Below are 23,223 nucleotides of genomic sequence, written 5' to 3' on the forward strand. Positions count from 1 at the left end.
TCCTGGAAGCTTGGCAGGATGCCTTCTTATTGGGGTGGCTGCCTTACATTGCTCCTCTACTTTAGGACTTTAAATCCCAGGGTTTGAAAATGGAGGTGCACTCAGTGGAGGGCTTGGAGTTGGCACGGAGTGTCTGGGGGGGGCATTTTCTGTCCTCTCAGTACCTTGAAGCTTCGTGAAGCCTAGGGGGGATCTGGTGGGGTTTCCTGCAGAGGTGCTGAGCAGATGACCGATACCGAGCGGGAGCCCGGCATTGTCCAGCTCCAACAGTGAAGCCTCCGTGTATGGGATGGCTGACCCCGGCCCCTCCTAAGGGGTTCCTCCGGGATCCGACCCCCATTCGTGGGTCCGGGGGGCTCAGCCCGGCCCGCGCAGTGGCTTTGGGCGGGGGTCCTGCGTGTGGCCGCCCCCGGAGGCAGAAGGGAGCAGGGCAGGGGTGAGCGGGCAGGGCGGGTCGGGCCGAGCCGGCCCGGGGGGGCTGCCTGCGGTTTGGGGCTGCGGGAGGCGGGATGTCCCGGGGAGGGAGCGGGGATGTGCAGGCACACGCAGCCGCTGGCAGGCGGCCGGGGCGCGCGGCGGCGGCGGCGGCGGCGGGCGGAGCGGCACACGCGGCAGCTCCCTCCGCAGCCCCGCGCCTCCCCAGCCCCGCCGCCGCCGCCGACGCGCCGGGCATGGCCGCCCCTCACCGCCGCGCGCCGCGATAGCCCCACGAGCCGCCGCGTCGCCGAGGTGAGCGCACCGGGGAGGGAGGCTGGCCACGCCGCGTGGCCCCTCGCCACCCCGGGGGGGGGGGGAGCAGGGCCCGGGTTTCGCGAGCCACCCCCGGCAGGAGAGGGGCAGCGGAGGAGCGGGCACCCCCCGCCCGGATCCTCATGGGGGTGCGGGAGGATTTGGAGGGGTCGTGAAGCCGCGGAGGGGGGGGGGCTGCGGTGGGCCGGGAGGGGAGAACCGCGGCGGCGCGGCATCTCCCGGCGCATCCTGCCGTGCCCCGGTAGCCCCGGGCTGGGGGATTGGGAAAGAGCCCACGTTCTGGGGTTGCCCCCGGTCGCATCCAGTTCTCGGTCACCTGCGAGGAGGTGTCTGTAAATAGCCCCCGGGAATGCCCCAGGGCATTGGAGAGGATTAGGGAGGAGAGAGTGGGCGCGTCCCTGCGCCCCAGGGCCAGGCCCGCTGACACCCCCGTGGGCTCCAGTTGCCCCCCGGGATGCGGCCACCGGTGGCAGCACGCGGAGGTTTGGAGCTCGAAGGGGCAGCAATGGGGAGCCTGGCAATGATGCGTAGTGATCGGAGGTCGGGATTTCAACAGCCCTAAGGGATGGGCTGCCAACTGCTCACCCGTCAGCCCTCAATTATTTTATAAGTTTCCTAGGCATTGCTTCACCCTCCCCTGAAATGCTGCAGCTGTCCACCACTGCCCAGCGTTTTGGGGCAGGAAGCAAAGGACGGTCCTGTCAGTGCGGTGACAAGGGGAGCATGCAGAGGGAGGATGCTGTGATCCCTGCTGGAATTTGGCTGGGACACTGCACATCCCTCAATCTCTCTGAAAATGCTTTGTGGCTGATGGTTTTGTTTGTGGCGAGATGCTCTGAGAAGCATCACTGCTTTGGGCTCAGATGGTGATTTTGTCTGATCCAGGTGGGTCGAGCCATTAAAAGGGTCCCTGCCACCCTGTCATAGCTGTGGGGAGACTTATCTCCAAATCTGGACAGCCTTCCATGTAGCTACAGACCCAACACAACCTACTCTCACTTCAGAGTGGGGCTGAGGGTGGCTCAGCCCCTGCCCATCACACCCACGCAGTGGGATGGAGCCTGCTCCGCGCCACGCTCCTCTCAGGATGGCTTAACCCCTCCCATCTCATTATAGTAATATCCTTATGATATCACTCTAGAATTTCCTGCCCTTAACAACCCCAGAAGGCTGGGAGGGATCGAAGCGTTTTTGGAAAGTGTTTAATGCTACTTCAAAAGGGCAGGAGATGGTCAGAAAATCAACGGGTGCGAGAACTTGGAGCTCATGGGTCACTGTGGGGTGGCAGAGGAAAAGGGCTGCACCCAGCAAGTGAGTGCTGCTCGAGGCTTCAACCCTGGAACCTATTGCTTCACCCTCTTCCTTACTAATGCTGTTTTCCCTGGTGCTACTTATTGCCCTCTCACCACCAAGGTCCACCCGACTCCTTGCCCTCCTAATTGAGCCAGAAGGTGCTTCACATCTTAGCCACCGGCTTATGAGGTTTGCTTGCTGCAGGCAGTGAGTCTTTGAAAAGCAGCCTGGCTGATGTGAGCGTGGGATAGATGCAGTGCAGGGACCTCACACCTCGCTTAACACAGCGCTCAGGTCCTCTGATGTAGGGAGGGAAGGTGGAGGGCCCCATGGCAGCACTAGTGTTCACAGAGCCTTGAGCACAGTGGTGTAGCAGCCTCAGCTGTTGTGTGCTCAGCACTGAGTGCATATGTTTAGTCTCCTGTATGCACATGTTAGAAGGCTTTTTGGTTCATGGTGTTCCAACGTTGCCTTAGAGGAAGGAACATGGAAGGACAGAGAGGCGTGCGGTGAGAAGCCCATACAAAACTGAATGTTTCAACTCAAAACCCCCAGGTAGTGGAGAGGAAGGGATGTGCTAAGTGATGCTGCAGTGTGAGCTAGGGGCCTTTCCTCAGCCAGCTCTTTTCACCTCCGTAGGTGTTCATCTCGGTGGGGCCACACTGACCATGCTCAGGAGCTTCTGCCTCCAGCTCATGTCCTTGCTTTGGATTCTCTTGGCCCATCACCAGCTTGCCCAAGGTGAGTCTCTGGGTACTGCTCTTCTCTGTCCAATTTTCCAAATCCATCCCTGGCTGACAAGACTCTTCAGCTCATCATGCAAAATAGAGCTGGCCTGGCATGGAAGACCAGAAAATGCTGCTCCATCATCCGTCACCTTGGATGTGACTAATGGTGACTGTAAGGCCCTGTTGTGGTGGCAGCTGAGTGGCAGTGCTCAAGCAGATGGGTGGTGAGGGGTCCCAAAGCCCCACCTCTCCCTGGGATGGGCCCTCTGGGATAAACAGGGGAGAGGGGGAGAAGATCCCGACCCCAAATGGCTAATCCTGGATCCTGTGAGGTAAAGTCCTGAAGATTAGCTTGCCCTCCCCCCAGTCCAGATAAGCACTGAGTTCCCAAAGCCATCTGCCAGGAGAGGTGCTCATAGGAAGGAGGGACCCTTCTGGCACTATTATCCCTGTTGGGTTTGGGAGGCTGCTGCCTCAAGGATGGAGGTTTAGGAGGCTCATGCCTCACAAATGAAGGAGCCTGATCAGGGTGGGCAGTCACCTGCTGGCCTGGGTGCTTGCTGGACTCCTGCAGAAACCTCTGAGCAGATGACGGGGCAGAGGGGGAGGCTGGGGTGAAAGCAGACACTGGGCTGGGGAGAGCAGGCTGACATGGATCAGGGGTGAGATGTGCCATGGCAAGGCCACAGCTCAGTTTCAGCCTCTTTACAGTGGCCTTTAAATAAATAAGCAGAACTGGATACCTGCTCCTTAGAATGAGGGGGGGTGCTCGGGCCCTGGCTGAAGATTGCTGCACGCAAACAGTTTTCCTGAGGAATAGGAACATCCCAGAGACACAAAGGACATGTTCTTGCTACTTCTTCTTTTGGTTCCTTTGTATCCTGTGTGTGCCTGAGCCTTCCCACCCCAGTGATCCAGGTGCTGTAGGGTTCTGTTTCTCAGTTATCTGCAAGCCAGCAGGGCCAGAGCAACTCTGGGGTCACCCATGATCTCTGCTTAATCCCAGTCCACTCTCCTTGCCTTGCAGGTGATGACTGCAGCGACAACTGCAACCTGGCCCATGGCAGCTGCGACCGGGATGGGAAGTGCAGGTACGTCCGCCTCCCTCAATGCCTTCATCTCCACTCACCCACACCTCAGCCTTGGCAATGCCCCACCAAAACTGCCTTCTGCCCAGGGGGACTTTTGCCCTCGTGGTTTATAGGCGTTCCCTTTTGGAAACAGAAAGCTGCTCACGCCTTCTGTTCCTGCACCACAGTCTGTGGCGCCCAAGGGAAGGGGTGCTTGCTGCCCACTCTCAGGTTTATCCTGAGGTTTATCTTCATGCTGTTTTGTTTATAGCTTTTGCAGTATCTGGTGCCACCTCCGCTCAGCCTTGCTTCCATAGAGATGCCCTCTTTTCTTAGCATTTGCTGAGAGCTGACAGGATGAGAGAAGGCCGCTGGGACACCATAGCTTTGTTTTGCTGATGGCTGTGACCACTGCACTGCTTCTCTGGGGTCAGAGGGCTCCTTGTTTCCTGCAGGGCTGTGTTTTCCCACCACACTGCACTCATAAGACTTACAGAGTAATAGAATATCCCAAGTTGGAAAGGACCCGTAAGGATCATTGAGACCAATTCCTGGCTCCACCCAGGACCTTTCAAAACTCAGACCATATGTCTGAGAATGTTGGTGCTTTGACAATTGCCTTGGGCAGCCTGTTCCAGGGCCGCACCACCCTCTGGTGAAGGATGTTTTCCTAACACCCAGCCTGACCCTCCCTTGTAGCTCAGTGCTTTCCGCATGCTGGCCACATTATGTGAGCACTCGCATGGTGACCACCACTCCAGAACAGGACCTCTTGTCCCATTTCCCTGGGGCTTTTGGTGTTATGGATGGGGCTTCTCTCTGCCTGTGTGGACGTGTGGTGGGAGATACACAGGGGTTGCACAGTAGGTACAGAAGAGCTGGGTGTCGTGACGCTGCCCTGTCCTCTCAGGTGCGACCCAGGTTGGGAGGGCGAGCACTGCGAGGAGTGTGTGCGCATGCCGGGCTGCCTCCACGGGACCTGCCACCAGCCCTGGCAGTGCATCTGTCACAGCGGCTGGGCCGGCAAGTTCTGCGACAAGGGTGAGTCCTGGGCTGGGCAGGTGGCTCTGCAGGGAACTGAGGAGCATCATCCAAGCTCATCCTCATGCTGCGCTTCAGGGTGCTGAGGCTAAGGCCCAGCACTGATAGAAAGGATAGCACAGCCAGAAACCACGTGTGGGATGTCCCTTGACAGTCCCCAGCTGGCCAAGTGGCCAAGTGCTGTTATCTGGCCTAACGGGTAGGCTCCTCCATGCCACCACCATGGTGTGCTCCTGCTGGCTGGCATAAACAGGTTATGCACATCATGCAGGCCCATAGGGCAGCAAGAAGTTTTCTTGCCATCTCCAGGCCTGGGCTGCCAGTGCCCGTTGGAGGGAAGGAGAGAACTGTGGCCACTTTCCCATCCCCACTGGGTCTGGCAGGGTGTGGGATCTGAAGCGGCTGCATAAACCTTCATTTTTCACTCACTCCACCTTTTCTTTTGTCCTCAGATGTCCACATCTGTGAACATCAGTCCCCATGCCAGAATGGGGCTCAGTGCGTCTACGACCGAGACGGGGACTACTCCTGCCTGTGTCCAGAGGGCTTCCACGGGAAGGACTGTGAGATGAAGGCAGGGCCATGTGAGAAGGCAGGGTGAGACACAGCACTGTGATTGCAGACAGCATTAGCTGCAGCCCAGCTCTGCTCATTGTATCTGGATTTCCATGCGCTAATGGAGTTAAGCCAAAACCATCTTTGGCTTTAGTTTAGCTTGGCATGCTGCAGTACCGCTGGAGCTGTGATCTGAGCAGGTTCCCATTCCTTGTCAATGTGAATGCAATGAGCTGACACCAGTTGTGCCTTGAGGAGCACCAGAAGGCCCCGTGTCCTCCTCAGATCCTTGGCCTGTGGCCTCTTCCCATTAGGCAGCTGCCCTGTGCCTTGGCAGGAAGGTAACCCTGCCTTTGTCACTGGGGAGGCAGAAGCTCTGCCTTATTCCACTTTTTGATACCTGCTCTGTGGTGTGGCAGCCAGCTCCAGAGGTGTGTTTCCATCCCTAAGGCGGGGAGAGCTGCTTGCTCTGGGGCCACGACCCATCCTTCCTCTCTCCATGCAGGTCTCCATGCAAGAACGGGGGGCAGTGTCAGGATGAAAATGGCTTTGCCAGCAACTTCACCTGCCGGTGCCTTGCTGGCTTCGTGGGAGCTCTCTGTGAGCACGACGTGGATGACTGCCTGATGCGGCCCTGCGCCAATGGTGCCACTTGCCATGATGGCATCAACCGCTTCTCCTGCCAGTGCCAGGTGGGCTTCGAGGGGCGTTTCTGCACCATCAACATCAACGACTGTGCCAGCCAGCCCTGCAAAAATGGGGCCAAGTGCTACGACCGCATCAATGACTATGACTGCTTGTGTCCTGACCGTTTCACTGGCAAAACCTGTGAGATCTCCATCCCTGAGCCCACCTGGGCTCCCCCCTACCACCCTGTGAACCATGAGAGCAGCTGGTCAGTGAGGAGCACCACCAGTGAGATGCCTGAGGTGACACAGCCAGAGCCCGTGAGGACTGCGGTTACGGGGCGGCGCATGGCCAACCACAGCGAGAAAGTGCCGGGAGGAGGGTTGTTAAAAATCTCTGTGAAGGAGGTGGTGACCCAAAGGGACTCGGGGCTGAGTGAAGCCCAGTTGGTGACAGTGCTGGTGTTTGGGGTGCTGACGGCAGTGCTGGTCCTCATCACTATCCTGCTCATCCTGAGGAACTGGCAGAGGGGCCGACAGCGGTCGAACTGGTGCCAAAGCCCTTCGCAGGCTGCCAGGAAGCTCCAAGATCAGGAGTGCCAGGTGGGCATGTTAAACACGGTCCTGATCGAGCCCAGGAAAACAACGGAGCTGTGAGCACTCTGAGCCAGGCCCCTGCAGGTCATCGTCCTGGCAGACCCCTCGAACTGCACCCCAGGCAGCTGTTCTGGTGTAAACTGGGCAGTAGGGAAGGGCTCCTTTGGGCAATGAGCACATCAACAAAACCCCACAGCACTGAGCATGGTGCAGTAGGCCCAAGCCATCTCCACCTGGCCAGCACAGCCAGCACATGTGCGAGTGGAGGTAGGGCCACGTGGGGCCGGCCCTGCAAGGGAGCAGCACTGGTACCGCTCCAATGTGAGCGCTTGAAAATGGGACTGGGAGTGCCGTCTCACAACTGGCTTCTGCTAGGTCCTCTGCAGCTCATCTCTGTGATTACTTGGAAGTGGCTTTGCCCTGTTGCTTCTGCTGGTGTTGGGATGTTTCTTCTGGGGCCTTTGGAACAGTTGTGCCTGCTGAGGGCTCCCTGCCCTGGGACAGGGTCTCCCAGCTCTTTCTGGAGGTTGCAGTTTCAGATGCCATGTTCCAAGGGCACAAGGAAATGCTCTTGCTCTTGGTCCTATGAGCCAGTTTGGAAAGACTCTGGAGATCATTTAGGGTCTCCTGCCCTTTTTCCGCCCTGTGTGATGCCCCCTCCTCTTGCCATCAGACTTGGCATTACAAACATATTCTGTACCTTCCTTCAGATGATCTGTGGGGTCTCCTCCCCCCACTTATGGAGCCATCCTTTCTGGTATGGACACAGACAACAAAGCTCTTTCCCCACTCCAATGTGCACTTTTGCTTCACTGTTTGCAGATGGGGAAGTGCATGGCCTGCTTCCTTGTAGGGCACTCAGGGCCTGAGCTGGGCCTTCTCACGTGCCCTCATATGTGAAATTGGAGCTGGATGAAGCTGGAGATGTGCTGTGACCAGCATGGGAGCAATACAAGATCCAGATCCTCATTTCCCCCGCCAGTCCCTCCAAGGAAGGCTGCTGGCATTAATCTCAAACTAACTATTGCAGTGTTTCTTGACAGTAACCAGGCTAAGCTCCCTGCAGTGGATGTGAGACAGGGTACAGAGCCAATGATGACTGTAGGAAGCAGATATAGCACTGTGTTCTCCTTGCTAAAGCAAGGTTGAGAGGAACTTAGCCTTGGTACCAGCTCTGCTCTGCCTTTTCCAGTCTGATGTGCAGCAACCAGGGCCTTCCTGCCAGGGTCGGGATTTTCTATGCCTCCTCATAGGAACGAGGGGTCAAACAGTGGAAATCTTAAAACCAAAACCAACAGAACAACTCCTACTAATGGCCTGTAGGGTCACAGAAGAGGGTTCAAGGTCTTGAGCAAAGAGAGTGGACAGAGGATTGAGCACTCAGCCAGGAGAGAGACCTGGGAGAGGGGACTGGGGCTTCATCAGAAAGATTATTTTTTTAATACATGAATGGATAACATACCCTTATCAAATAAAACAATTACAAGTCCAGAAACTGTATCAGAGAATGATAAAATAACTTAGGTTGAAGGGATTTCTGTACATCAACCTCCTGCTCTCAGCAATCCAATTATATCAGGTTGCTCAGTTATTTGTCCTGTCCAGTTGTGAGTATCTCTGTATTTTCATAACTGCCCTCAAGAGCGCAAACCCAGATTGTGGCATGTGGACTGTTCTACCCCATGCTCTCACCCAAAGTCAACATAAATCTTTTGCTGCCTGGAAGCCCTCAACCTCACTGCCCTGGCCACTGTCCTGCTAGGAGAAGTTCTGAGATCTTCTCAGGGCCTCTTTCATCTTAACATCTCAAAAAATCTGAAGCTGCATAACTTGAGGTCAGCATTACCTGTCACTGAGCAAAGAGGGACATGGCTGCAGTGGGTAGGGACCTGCCACAGGACAGGGTAATAGCTGCAATGTGTTGTCTCAGAATTCTGGGGAGAAGGGAAAAAGCCAAGACCAAGTCAAAGCATGCTGACAGGAAAAGCAAGATCCTCTAATTGAAAGAAGTCGTGTGTATGCACAGCTGAGAGCAGGGGAGAAATCAAAGGGAGTTCCACTAGGAAAAATGGTCTTGGAATAAGCTAGCCTTAAGGGCCTTTAATGTCATTGCATTCTGGCCTTTCAGAAGGAAGCCAGAGAAAAAGCAGCAAGATCCCGGGGTGCAGCCTTCTGGGGTACTCAGAGAAGCCAACGTTACCTGGAAGTTCTAGCAAGAAGGAAGGTTGTCTTAGTGCAGAGGGCATCACTCCTGCAGCTTACAAGCAAGTCTATGTCTGGAGGGGAAAGGGACCCAAATAACAGAAGTTCACAAGAATGTTTTTATTTTCAACCATTTTATTTCAAATTGCATATGTGACTGAGTCTCAGATTAGGAATCACTGATTCTTCAGTGAGCAGAAAAGCCCTCTGTAATCTCAAAGGGAAGCCTTGGAGGGGGAACAGTGCCCAACCAGCCCGGTTCACATGGCCCTAAGCACCAGTTCACATTTTCCCTACTAAAGGAAAGAATACAGTGCCATGCTTCCATTCCTGAGACACACAGTTGCTGTCAGCAGAAAGCAACAACCCCTCTTCTCACCTCAGCAGCTCCTGGCCCTGCAGGGATGGGGCTCGAAGTTGAGGCAAGAGGAAAGGCAGACAGACCTAGAAGGGCTGCCTGACCTCCAGCCCCGGAAGGAGGTCACTGCTGCCCGCTGTGCAGTAGGCGCTGAAACAAGGAGCCATCCTTTTTGCTTAGGTAGGCAGGTGAATCCAGTTCTGCCACTCTTCCAGCCTGCATCACTAGCACACGGTCTGAATCCAAGATGGTGTTCAGCCTGTGGACAGCAGACGTCAGGACACACATTAGTTGAAGATGAGGAGGAACTCCACACACTGCTTCATCTGCTGTCAAGAACTGACTCAAGACATGCCAAGATTCAGAGCTTCTCCTTATGTACTCAGGCACATGCTGCAGTCCAATTCTCCCGCAGGGAGCCTCTTATCCACCACTGAAATATGAGATGTTTCTATCCTCACAGCAGAGTTATTGAGTTGCTTCTGTTTGCCCATCCAATTAACGGCTTACTCAAAACAGAATGGTGTGGAACAACCACAGGTAAAAAATCCCATCATCACCTCTCCCTCCTTAGTGTTCTACCCTGTCTCTGTTCCAGTGGAAAAGTGGCTGGGGCCATTTCCAACCAAGTCCTGGTGCTTTACCCTTCTGTCACTCCCTCCTCTGCTGGTTCTCCTCAGTAATTGCTCTTTCATCAAAGAAACTTGACTGCACCCCAAACACACACCTAAGCCCACAGTGTGCTTACCTTCCTACTCTAGCCCTGCATAATCTCCCTAGCGTTGTAATCACGTTCTCATCTCCTGCCTCCCTATCTAATCCACTTAACAAGACCCACTCAGTTCCCTTGCAAGGCCTGGACCACCCTGCCTGTTATCCACCACTCCCATTTGACAACATCCCCTGTCTCCTGCTTGTCTGATTTTTATTTTTGTGGTAAATCTAGTGCTGGGAAGCAGTTCCCTCTAAAACACCCTATGTACTACTGCATGACCTTCCTCCAAATTCTCTTCCACTTGGCAACAGTGGGAGCATACTGGTCAAAGGACACTGCTGACCTATTCCTTCTCAGTATCTACAGCATTTGCGTTCTGCACTCCTATGTTAGTGCCCATATTCTGCCTCGACTCTTACATTAGATCTCTTGGCTGTGGAGCAAGCGCTGCTGCTGTGCTCCCTGGGCAGTGTCTAGCCTGTCAGTATCAGATGCAGGCTGGGACCAACACTAAAAGGTCTGGAGAACAGAATTACCAATCGCTCTGCCTCACCCGGCCAGAAGCGGTCTGCAGCCCTTTGCCTTTGGTTGTCCTGCAGTGCCCTCTACTGAGTCAGAGCCAGCTGCTGCTTTCTGCAAGGTATTTCTCCACTGCTCCTCACCCCATTAGGCAGAACCACACGACCTAGTTCACTCTCTGGTCCCAGCAGGCAGTGCCCAGGAGAGCCATCGGCCATACAGTATTTCCTTCTGTCCTAGGTACAACGTTTTAAACACCTTGCTCAGCTCAAACTCAGGTCATGGCAGGCACAGCCACTGCTCCCTCTGAGGGCATAAAACTGTGTCAGGATTAATTTATACGTGGAGTGATGGTTTCTCCATACCTGTGAGCAATTGTCAAAACAGTTTTGTCAGCAAAGCGCTGGCGGATGGTTTGCTGCACCAGCTGGTCTGTCTTCTGATCCACACTGGCTGTGGCCTCATCAATGCACAACACCTGTCAGGGATAGAGAGCGAAGGGGGCACTCAAATATCACTGAGGAGACCCAATCTTTGTCAAGGGACAGTGTAACAAAGTAGCACAAATCATCCATCACCACCACATCCCTGCCTGGAGCATCCTGCCTTGTTGTGCCAACATGATCTGCAGCTTTGACGGAGGCAGGCACTCACCTTTGCCTGTGTCAGGAGGGCTCTTGCCAGACACACCAGCTGCCTCTGACCCACAGACAGACTCTTTCCTCTCTCTCCCAGCTCACTGTCCAATCCACCTGCAGGGGTCAAGATGAGCAGTTACCACACCACGTTCTGTGTAGACAGCTCCCCCAGCCTTGGCTTTTTCCCAGCATCACTCAAAATCCCAATCCTGCTCAGTCCCAAGCTTTTGGAATCTAAGACTTCCTGCTTGTATGCAAGCAACATCTGTCAGAGACACACAATGCGCTGCTAGAACCAGGGCTATGGCATCTCTCTGAGGCTCCGCCTTGCATTCACTGGGGCCTAGGCTCATCAGTAAGCTTCTGCCATCCAATCAATCACCTGGCAGACTCTTGCTACTAAATCTCTGGGAATGCCACTGGGGTCTCACTGCCCTTTTCCTGCTGATGCTAGCAGGGCCTCATCTAACAAATTCCCTGCCACATCTACCTGGCCCCTTTTCCTCAGCTCCTTGACCAAAAAAAGGCTTTCTCTCCCCTCCCAGTAGCAGGGCTCACCAACCTCTCCACACTGGTTCCCAACTCACCCATCTGGGTAACAGCATCCCGCAGGTGGCACTGCTCTAGCACTTCATGGAGTTCAGCATCTGTCTGCTTTCCCTGAGGGTCCAAGTTCTCCCGGATTGAACCACTGAATAAAAATGGATCCTGGGGGATAATGGCCAGCCTAGATCTACAAGCAAAGGAGAGCTGAGGGAACGTGGGGTGTGTTTTGCAGAAAAGCAATTGCCTTTTTCCCCTTCCCAACCCCCACCATGCCTTGGCTGCGTATCTTAAAGGCACAGAGATAGAGTTTAGGTCACATATTCAACTTGATTTCCCTAACACAGCTCTACAGAAACAACAAAGCAACTGTGAGAAACTGTTCCTGACAAGGGAGTAAGCCCTTTCCTCCTGACTCTTCCCTTTGGCATCCAACCAGTGCCAGCTCTCAGCTTCCAGACCCCCTGGGCTGCCCCCTGCTCTGCTCTGCCCTCTGTACCTCAGTTCCTCCAAGCCCACCAGCCGGCTGTCAACACCATCCAGGAGAATATGGCCTGCTTTCAGCTCCAGCATGCGGAATAGCGCCAAGAAAAGGGTGGATTTTCCAGATCCTGTGCGACCCACAATCCCCACCTTCTCTCCAGGGTACACGGTGAAGCTCACTCCATCAAGTGCATTGGGAAGGCCTGTTCGGTAGGCCAGGACCACCTGCTGGAACTCTACAAGCCCTTGGCTTGGCCAGTCAGCAGCAACCTAAGAGAAGTACCAGAGTGAAACAGAGCATGAATGTGACTGTCATCTTCAGTCCCACCTCCACATAGGCCAAACCTCACTCATCCCTTTGGATGACTGCTTGGCTTTTGAACAGACTCAAGGTGCAGCTCAGACTGTCTCCTTCTACACCTTTTTTTTTTTTTTCCCTCTCACAACTTAGCCCTAAACCCCCTTCTGCTTATTTATCCTTTTCCATCACTCTAGCCTTTAACAACTCCTGCCCGAGGTTCATCCCCCTGAGGATGTACTGGTGAAGGGTGCATGATCAAAGCAGATTTGGGGGGTGAGTACCTTCCAGCCACTCACTGTAACCTTTTGATCTCCCCCAGGAAGAAACCACAAGGCACAGGGCCAGAAGATGGGCCAATCCCTGAATACATTTTTAAGGTTTTACCTGGACCAGTTTATCCTGGGGCTCCATGGGGATGTCTGTGGTATATTCCTCTGTACGCTCCACGCTCACCATCATAGTTTCTGTTGTAGTGAAACTGGAAATGAGGCCTGAGAGCAGATTTGTGACAGACAGGGCATATGAGAGAGCCAGGCCCACAAGTCCTGAGAGGACAAAAACATAAGCAAGTATGTTAATGGCATGGAAGGAGCTGGGATCTTGGTGGTAAGACAAAACAAAAACAAAAAACAAGAAAGCAGTCAGCACTCTGGAGTGCAGGATCTCACTGTTGGGTGGAGACATGTAAAAGGAGGAAAAGGAGACAAAGCATCACACTGTGAGTGAAATGCAGAGTGACAAGGAGCAGGAGCTCTGGATCTTACTCTGCTATACAGAGATGTGCAGCTCTGGGCTGACAGAAAAGGAATCCCTGGGCCACAGTCTAAGGATGGATGCAGAACAATCCCAGCAGCCTACCTGGATTTCCTAGCTGCTTCTGGTGCTGGATGATGGCAATTCCTGCAATAGCTGTAATCACAGCAACCCCAATCATTTGCAAGCGTATGTCCAGCCACTGCATTGCTGTGTTGCTGGCAAAGAGGCAGCGCTGGTTCTGTTCTAGGCGCAGCTGATTCTCCAACTCAAACCTGGTAAAAGCACAACAGACACAACATACACTCAGCCCTCCTGAGCTACCACTCAAGATCACAGGCATTCCTGCCACCCCGTAACTAGTTCCACATCAGAACATAGACCCTGATTTATAGAACCAAAACTCCAGCTCTCTGGGTGCTCTTTCCTTCCACTCACCTCTGTGTTGCCCTCATGGCTCTAATGCTGCTCAGTCCTGAGAGGGTCTCTGAGAAATGAGTGTAAATGGGAGAAAGGGTAACACTGTAAAGGCGCTTGAGTTCCCGCGATGTGCGTCGATAATAGCGTTGGATGGAAAAGTAGAGAACAGCCAAAGGGAGTAAGACCAGGCCAATCCAAGGAAGACCATAGGTGATTATCACCAGCAGGCCCAAAAGCCCATACATGTTGGCCAAGAAAATATTAAGGATAAATGGCAAGCTGTCATCCACGCAGTACAGGTCTGAGGAGAAGCGGTTCAGGATCCGGCCTGTTGGTGTGGTGTCAAAGAAGGTGACTGTGGCCTGACAACAGAGGATTGAGAAAGCAAGACTCAGTCAGGGGCAGCTAATCAGCACATCAGATAAAAACAGCAGAAACCTGCTTCTCACACCCTTACTCCAAACTACAAGAAGAACATCAGTGCAGAATTCTGTCCTGTCCTAGATTTTCTGACCATTACCTTTATAACTCTCTGGAGCAGTCGTTTGTGAATGACTGTGGCAGCACGGATAGTGCCATAAGCAAAGAGGAAGGCACGAAAAATGGTGAAGAGAGAGTTGGCCCCTGCAATGCCCCCATAAACTGTTAGGTAGAAATTCACATCCACCGAATCATTGGAAGAGACTGGGGCTGTGTTCAGAGTTTGAATCGGGGAGCTAGAAGAGAGAAGGAAGAAGATTATGAATCTGCCAAGGTCCCCCATGGCAGTAAAATCACACCCAGGGCATAAGAACTCAAAAGCAGACTCAAGGGGAAACCAGGATATTTTAGCCTGAAACTCCTCTTTCACCCTGCTGAGACAAGTACTGATTATTGTGCAGCCATAGGTCTTCCATCAGCCTCAGGTTACAATCACTACAGGCACCTCATAAATTCCCTGTCTGGATAGAGATATAATTCTTTCTTTCTCAAAGCAGTTTTACAGATCCTCTGCCGGTAACGGGACAGTCTCAAGAATGGTACTCACAGGAAATGTACAAGGGCAAAATGAGTAAATGAGTGTGTTTCCTTCGGCGTCTCCTGCCCAGTGTTCACTTACACAAGCCCAGAAACGGTGAAGAGAAGCAGCTTTGTGGAAGGCAGGGAAGCTGAAGAGACCATCACAGAGGCATTTGCCATTTGGGATATGCTAGAGATCCAGTGTGAGAGCCACCAATCCGAGATATTTCTGGATGCTACAGAGAGAAACAGGCTGCATAAAGAATTCAATCTTCAAGTCAGCAAATACAAAGCAGAAAAGTTGAAAGGGAAGCAGCTGGGTAACTTCTGTTATTGTCACACTGCCCCGTCCAGCCTTCCCTGCTTTCATTCTGCACTGTTACTAAAAGAGCAGGAGCAAGAAAACTGCCATGGATCTATAGCAGTGAAAGTGAACTGATAAAGGAACAGACAAACAACTTCAGCAGCAAATGAGAGCTAGATCCTTTTCCCACATACTCTCTCACTATTTCCAACATACTATTTTAGTTTGTGGAAAAGGGTTCCTCTTGGTGTGGAGAGAATGATCAAACTTCCAACTGTTTTATTTCCCTCGATTCCATACAGCCAGGAAAAAAAGAGGACAGGAACATTTAATGAGAGATGTGGTCTTGGGTCATTGCCTTACCTTGCATCAGGAGCAGTGAGAGGAGGATAGATAATGCTAAGCAGCTGCCCATTGCCAACCAATATGCTTTGTAGACCTGAAAATCCACAGCCCCTTCTTTCTTCTCTTCCTCCTTCTGGAGGAGGCATTTGTCCTGCGATGATTCTTCTGCCTCTGTCTCTGTAACTTCTTGGCCCTGCACATCAGAGTCTGCTGGGACAGAAACAAACACAAAAGTCAGTGTGAAGCTGATTACCTCCTGCAGCTGCTCCTTGGTGGCAACAGAGCAAGTCAAGGCTGTGATGAAGACTTCTATTCCCTCATCTCTCCCCATTCATGATAGATGCACCAATCCTGGCAGATTTTCACCCACATCTGAACCACAAATGGAAAAGCAGATTCAAACACTGGACCAATAGCTGATGGCCTTCTCTTCCCCTCTGAACACATTACCCACAGATCAGCTCTGCCATAGGTGCGAGAGCTCTGCTTTGAGGCCAAAAACCATCAGGTATAGGTTCTATCTGGGTGCTCAGATGATATGTATATCCCAGCCACACCCAAGCTTGCCACGTACAGACCTTTATCATTCTGCCTTTTGTTCGCATCCTTGAATTTGGGGACAGTTTCCACAAGAGGCAGGATATCAGCTGGTGGGCCTGCGAAGAACAACATGCAAATGTCTCAGAGCCTGAGATAAATAGATGATTCTTCCTGATTATCTCTATGAAATGGCCCAGGTTTGTTCGCATGACATTCCCTATTTTCACCCACAGCAACTGTCTTGAAAGTTCTTCTTCATCTATCCTGCCATGGCCTTCTATGTTACCAGCTTTCCATGTCTATATCTGTGAACCTGTATGCTCCCTCCCATGCAGTCTTCTTTGCCCACTTGCAGTGTCCTCAAGCTCTTTATCCTTCCTTGGGTTCTCCTCTAGTTACTCCTACTCCCTGATGGCCATCTTTGCTCAAGCCACTCCAAACTGGCACAAACGGATGTCTGTGAAGACAGCCACTGTACCTGACTTGATTATCCTGCCATTGTCCATCAACAACAAGGCATCGGCCTTCTCCAAAAATTCTGTCCTATGGGTGCAAAGGATCCTGGTTTTGTGTTGGAGAATTCCAAGAATGCACTTCTGCATTAGATGATTGGCTACATCTGCATCAACTGCAGCCAGGGGATCATCAAGGAGGTAAAGCTCTTTTTCCTGAGAAAAAGACAAGAGACAAGGATACAGCTCCTGGCCCTGCCTGAGCAGGCAGTGGTGGAGAGAAAGCTGGAAATGCCTCAGTGTGGCACACTGCCAGCACCTTCAGGCCAGCATAAAGTAGTTTAAGGCATGCAGCCAGAGCACACTGTACATCTGCATGCTTTCAACTTCTTTACAATCAACTTGGCACAAGGCACAGCACAACTGCTTTGCTGTTTACCTGGTAAACAGCCCTGGCAAGGGCTATCCGAGCCTTCTGACCCCCACTGAGTGTCACACCATTTTCGCCCACCTCTGTCTGGTCACCTGCTGGTAAAATCTGAAACATTCAAGAAAATACACTTTAAAAGGATAGGTAACTACTGTGGTCTAAAGATGAGAACACCGAGATCCCTCTCTTGACTCTGTCAGTAACATTTAGGGTGATGTCTTACAAAAAATGAAACAATGCAACACTACATACACTGGTTCTGCAGTCAAGGCAAGCTTGGCAATATTTATGCCACTAGACTCTCTTATGTTCCCAAATAGATGGCCACATATAAACTACCCACTGAATGACTTCTGATTTGAGACAACTCCAAAACTGTGCCCCAGGTTTATCTGGGAAAGCAGTAGCTTTGCCTAAAACAACATAATGCCAGGGCCCATTCCCAGCTTAGCACTAAAAAAAACCCCATTGAATTTCAGCAGCCAGAAACACTCCCATCGGCGTAGGCTACCACTTCTCAAACAAATACTTTGCCCTTGTACAGTACTCACAGCTTCTGCTGAAGCAAATAGGAGCTCCTAGTGCTTGGTGTTTCAGGAACTCAGAGTCTAGGTTATAAACTCAGAAAAGGAGGCTAGCTTCTCACCAGGCCTAACAGCAAGTTCATTGGCTAACACAGCCACAAGTTTCAAGTGTACAATACACACATTATTGATGGAAGGACCACAGATTCAGCCCCGCTGATCCAAAAAAGCATCTGCTGCTGATAGGTTCTGGTTGAAAACCTGGCAGTCAATGCTCTGCAGGAGTATCTTTCATCAGAATCAAGAGTTTTTGGCTTAGCCCAGAGGAACCCATCCAAAGCACTAACACAGTGATCTCGCACCTTAATGAAAACTGGTGTTGAGTATCGTCTGGGACTGTTAATCATAGTACAGTTGTGTGACTGAGGCACTGGAAAAGCAGGTTAAAGGCTGCAAGAATGAGAACTCCTCCCAGTGAATGTCAGGCAGAATGTATGGCTAAGGAAGCCAAGAAGTTTTACAGTTCAGGCACTCACATTCAGGTCCTCAGAGAGGGCACAGGCCTCCACCACCTCCTCATACAGCCTGGCATCATATTGTCGCCCAAAAAGGATGTTCTCACGGACAGTGGTAAATTGGATCCAAGGCTCCTGTGTGGCCAGTCCAAATCCTTGCTCCAGGTCACAAATATATACTTGTCCACCTTGTCTGCAAGCACACCAGAGGCAGGTGGAAAAACAAAGGTCAGTAGACCAAAATGACCAATAAACGAGTAGCACCCTGCCTGCCACGATGTGCAAGGACTTGGCAGGGAGAAGTCTTTATGTTACTTACTTAATGAGCTCTCCGGTGATGGCTGCAAGCAGAGAGCTCTTGCCAGAGCCAACTTTTCCAACAACTCCCAGGAACATTCCCTGTAAGAGGAAACGGAGAAACCTGATATGCTAATACACAGCATGGAGCTCCTCCAGTCCCTCTCAGCTCTGAGATACATTATATGTGTCCTGTATCTCTGGACCAAGAGAAGACCTTCGCATATGGCTCTTAAAACCAGGAAAACATGCCACTCTAGTTCCTTTAGTGACATCTTTCTGTTTTCTCCTACATTTCTGCTCACCTTTCTCACTAAGAGGTTCTCAATGTGAAGTTGCAGAGTGCCTGTGGATAAGGGCTGGCTGGTGCTTTCTTCTTTGACTGGCACCCATGAAAAATCTGCACCTCTTATATCTACGGCAGAAGGTGTACCTGAAGGGCTACCTGCAAGGAAATAGCAGCACTACAGTGAGAATGCCATAGAGTGACAAGAATTTGGCATCACAAATACTTTGTGAGTCACAAAAGCTTTGCTCCCAAATGGAAGAGGCAGAAACTGAGCACAGTCCAGGATGCCCTGGACCCTGTTTGGTAAAGAAAAATGTTATGGTTTTGTCTTCTGTTTTTGACAGAAATGAAGTGCTTACACTCCGCTTCTGACAACTTGAGTCATGGTTTTGACAGATGGCTGCCCTCCAGTCCTGCCTTTCACACCTCAGCTCTCTGCTCCAAATGCCTCCTGCCCAGAGTCCCAACCCTGCCAGCATCCTTCCCCATTACCTAGGGCATAATAAGCTTCCAAGTCCTGGTCCATGAGTTCAAGGAAACGCTGGATTCGATCCAGGGAAACTTTGGCTTCCAAAGTCCCATTCAATACCCATGGGAAGCTGTTGAGGGGGAGAATGAGCATCCCCACAAGGGCCAATGCTGTGAACACCTGCATGGATAAGGAAACAACTGTGAAACAAAGGCAGTACCTCCCCCACATCTTGTATCCTCCAAATAGTTTCAAGATTGAGAGCACAAAAGGTTGACACACAGGTTGACTTCATTTGCAAGAGAAGATGCCTCACGGCTGTAGTCCCACCACAAGAGACAAATTCAGAGCTCTACTACTTACAGTGAGCAGTACTGTCACTTAGAATCTGCCCCTTCACTCACCTTTGTGGCAGTGAGTTGGTGACCCATCAGGACATAGGTGATGAAGATGACAATGGAGACAACAACTGGCAGAGCTGCCCAAAGATAAACACACACAGCATCCAAGTACTTGATGGCTCGCAATTTCTGCAGCTCTTTAGCCCGGCAGGCATTTATCCTGGTGCTGAAGTGCTCCTCCCAGGCATAAAACTTGATAACACGGATGCCACTTAGGAACTCTGTCATTAGCTGCAGGCAAAGAGGGAAAGCATAGAGTAGCCAGTGTCTTCTTAACACACCAAATGCCAGTTAGGTATCTGGGCTGCACCCAGGTTTGCAGTTTACTCCTGCTTAAAGGCCAGGATACAGATACCAGGAGCCATTTATTGCTAACAGAGATATAAACTCAAGTGGCAGCTGCTGAGAACTTTGCTCTCACTCATTCCAACAGCTTGCTCAGCTACCTGTGCCTGAAAGGCTCACAAAAAGGCAAAATACTATACAACTTCCCAGCTAGTCTGCATGCACAGCCAAGCAGGTTCACATCCAGCAGCTCAGGCATCCCTACAACATGTGCTGCTCTCATGTCAGCGAGCACAGAGCAAGCTGAGATGTGCCTGTGGCCTGACATGAAAGAAAAGCAACAAGAGAGATGCCTAGCAAACTCATCTTGAAATAGCTGGAGGAGGTCCAGCATATCCCATACTACTAGATGCACCTTCTGTCAGGAAGATAAATACTTCAGTAATCCCAAACAGCTGTGGAAAAGCTGACTGAGGGTGCCAAGCTAGAGTGAAATAAAACCACCACATCCATGATCACTTCATTTGTCCAGACTGCCAGATACCTCAGCACTACTGAAGTAAAAGGTTAGAAGCATCTCTACAGGAAGCAATCGGGAGCCCCACCTTAACTACTGCATGCACAAGAGGAACCTTGCAAGGGAACTTCAATTTGCCCACGGGGCAAGACAAACATTAGAGATTCTCTATCTTACAGGTCAGGAATGTGCTTTACCCTGAAACTTTTGAACCCCTCTAGCACTTTTCCCCAAAATCATGATTCAGTACAGCCACTTGAGATTCAATGCATGCAACCAAAAAAGCCAGTGCTCAAGGGACAAGTGGGAAGAAAATATAACAGCAAATTCCTAGAGCCACCAGCATCCACTCACCTTGACCCGTGTGTCCTTGTGCTTCAGCATCTCCGTGTTGCTCATCATGATGCGGTTGGCTATGACTTTGTTGATGGGCACAAGCAGCAGTGCCAGGGCCAGGCCTCCCAGAAAGGCTACACCCACTTGCTGGTAGAGGAGATAGAGCGTAATTGCAAACTGAAAGGGCAGGCTCCACACCTCATGGAAGCTAAGACAGAAGTTGACCAACCTACTGGTGTCTGTGCTCATGAAGTTGACGATTTCGCCCACAGTGAAGCGAGAAAGGCTGGTGCAGCCAACACGCAGAGCCTTGCGGTAGATGGCAGAGATGACGGCAGCCCGCACCATAAGCATCACCTTCTGCACCTCATAGCTGAACTGGTTCCGCAAGAGCGCACCCAGGAAGGAGCCAGCAAAGAGCCCAAGTGCATAGAGCACCCCATGGCTCAAGGGCTCCTGTCGTGACTCCATGAAGTTCACCAGCAGATTCAGAAGCAGAGGGCCTGAGAAACTGAGCAGGCTACCGGCCAGCTTGAGAAGTCCCAGGGAGTAGAAACGAAGCCCAAATGCTGCATGAAGAACTGAGAGGAGTTGCACGGCCTCCTGGGTGTGGTGTGAGCTGTCCAGGGCTTCACTACTTCCATCACCTCCAGCAATGATTGGGCTAGTAAGAGACACTGTCTCCTCCTCTACTTGGTGCACAGCTGCTTTCTTCTGCCAGCAGGCATAGAACTGATCACAGACCCTGGCAGCTTGAAGCTTTCGAGGAAGCAGACAGACATCTTGTGGTTGGTTCAGCTTCCACTGATAGCCAAGTTTCATAAGAGGGTTCATCCAAGCATAAAAGAAGCGTGAGAGCCAGCTCTCACCATCTTCTGCCACTCCCTGATGATCTGACACTGAGATCCCTGGGTCTGAGATGAGCTGATCCTGCTGCCAGGAGCTGTTGATGGAGAGGAATCTGTGCCTATCAGCAACAGGTAAGAGGTAGCTAATCACATATGTCAGCAGGGAGGCCAGCTGCAGACAGAGAATGATGAACCTGGAGGAGACCGCAGTGTGGGCAGGAGACCAAGCTGTCCCACTTTGGCAATACCACACCAGTGTGATGAGGAGAGAAGGCAGTGGTAAGAGAGTGAGGAGAGCCAGGGCTGCAGGGCCCCTAGTGGAGCTGTGAATGGACCTGCAGAGCATGATGAGAGCAAGGCCATGAGTGAGCCACGTCAGTGCAGCAATGCCACTGGCTAGCACTTCCAGGTACATAGGGCCCACCTCTTGCTGAGAAACAGTGGCTGGGATTATATCAGCAAAGAGTAGGCCAGCAAGTACAAATGAAGTGGCAATTCTGCATCTCCAGCCTGGCCTGCAAGACATCCCAGAGACAGATCTAGAGAAGGAAAGAGGAGAGAAAATCTTCACAGTTGATATTTCATCATGTCTCAGTCAGCACTCTCCTTTCTTCCTCCCCTCATCCTTCCTTCATCTTTCACTCTTACCTCACCTTCTTGCATTCAGTTCCCTAGATATCTAACTTCATCAGACCGTAGGAATTGTTAAACTAGATCAGGTCAAAAAAGACCAATATCTGATGAATACCAGAAATTCAGATGCTATAAAGAATAGCCTTCCTCTACAGAAATTAGTTTGCAAACTGCGTTATTTTGTGGTCAAATGAGGCTCCAGTCCTTGAGGATTAAAAGAAAATTATATTTAACCTCTGGATGATCAAATTCTGTGTCACATTTCTATATCTACATTTCTGTCATCTTTGTGATGTTTTCTCTAGAAATATTATTTTCTCACTTCTGCTTTCAATAATGTTGTCTAAGTAAAGTCCAATCTGTTGCTCAGCAAAATACTTCATTATCATTTCGGGCCTTTCAATATCAGTGAACATTGTCATGCTTACAAATTCAAGAAAACAGTAAGAAGGAAAACTATTTTTTCTTTAAATGAACTCTTTAGTACCTCATATACATCTTTCATTCCATGTGGTATTTAAGTCCTTGTCCAGAAAACTTCCAGTTTTCTCAACCTTCATTTACTGAGATTATTTTCACTTACTTTCGGTTATTTTATCCTCAAGACCCTCTTTTCTTTCTGGTTACCTTTCTACAAAGGAGTGACCAGGGCTGAACACAGTACTCAGAATTAGGACAGACACTGACAAACATAATGGCATTATAACACTGTGTCTCTAATGACATACACAGTACATTTCAGGAGAACTAATTTCCAGCCCTTGCACCCCACCTCCAGTCCTGCATAATAACCAAATGCCAGACAAGTGAGTTGTCATACCTTGGAGTGCCAAGGAAGCAGGCGCTGACCGCAGCAAGGACCACATGAGGAACCACGTTTAATGCCAGCTGATTAAAGCAATGGCCAACTCTGCCATGAACCCATACAGGGAGTGGGTCTTCTGGGCTGGTCCCACACAAACCAGCCAGGATGTTTTCCATCCTTCAGTGGGAGCTGAACGTGAGAGATAGAGCTCCTGAGGTTGAAAAGAGCAAACTGCATGAGACACGGGACGAGCACAGCCCCGCTCAGGATGGACTGCGATAAGGAATGGACATAGGACCAGAAACAGCTTCCTGGGTCGGGCAGTCCAGGGTTATTGCACACCTGGTGTCTTATCAGCTGCTCTGCAAAACAAGCAAGCTGGATCCACGCTGCCTCCTGCAGCCACCCCAGAACCTCACTGCTCCGGGAAAGTACTACTCGCTGCTCACTGCCAGGCCAAGTGTGCTTGCACAGCCAGCTCCTGCCAAATCAACATCAGGAAGCATTGGCCTACCTGCATACGGCCTCAAAACGTTCTGAACCGCTTAAACTATCATCTACCAGTTTTATTTCTACGCGTCCTCAAAAGGGGGCGCACAAAGGTGCTCCTTAAGGCAACGCGTAACGTCAGGCACCCCCCAG

The 23,223-nt window shown here is 51.3% G+C and overlaps 2 protein-coding genes across 2 annotated transcripts; one reads left to right on the top strand and one right to left on the bottom strand.

The window, feature by feature from the left end:
- Window positions 1–711: 711 nt before the first annotated feature.
- Window positions 712–8,368, top strand: DLK2 (delta like non-canonical Notch ligand 2). Its single transcript, XM_065729109.1, has 6 exons — window positions 712–729; window positions 2,683–2,784; window positions 3,799–3,862; window positions 4,752–4,882; window positions 5,335–5,479; window positions 5,943–8,368. The coding sequence occupies exons 2-6, from the start codon at window positions 2,712–2,714 to the stop codon at window positions 6,718–6,720; spliced, it is 1,191 nt and encodes a 396-aa protein (XP_065585181.1). The 5' UTR covers window positions 712–729; window positions 2,683–2,711; the 3' UTR covers window positions 6,721–8,368.
- Window positions 8,369–8,998: 630 nt separating this feature from the next.
- ABCC10 (ATP binding cassette subfamily C member 10) lies at window positions 8,999–22,782 on the bottom strand. Its single transcript, XM_065729095.1, has 21 exons — window positions 22,597–22,782; window positions 20,314–21,682; window positions 19,161–19,388; window positions 18,780–18,936; window positions 18,304–18,443; window positions 18,021–18,100; window positions 17,723–17,894; window positions 16,672–16,770; window positions 16,259–16,448; window positions 15,819–15,896; window positions 15,259–15,447; window positions 14,692–14,827; window positions 14,113–14,308; window positions 13,611–13,954; window positions 13,278–13,447; window positions 12,804–12,964; window positions 12,135–12,388; window positions 11,680–11,825; window positions 11,109–11,206; window positions 10,820–10,932; window positions 8,999–9,479 (listed from the first exon to the last, which is right to left on the bottom strand). The coding sequence occupies exons 1-21, from the start codon at window positions 22,755–22,757 to the stop codon at window positions 9,344–9,346; spliced, it is 4,617 nt and encodes a 1,538-aa protein (XP_065585167.1). The 5' UTR covers window positions 22,758–22,782; the 3' UTR covers window positions 8,999–9,343.
- Window positions 22,783–23,223: the final 441 nt, after the last annotated feature.

Source organism: Cyrtonyx montezumae, unplaced genomic scaffold (assembly GCF_038088225.1).
Source record: "Cyrtonyx montezumae isolate F1298 unplaced genomic scaffold, pur_monq_1.0 scaffold_0, whole genome shotgun sequence".
NCBI classification, from domain to species: Eukaryota; Metazoa; Chordata; class Aves; order Galliformes; family Odontophoridae; genus Cyrtonyx; species Cyrtonyx montezumae.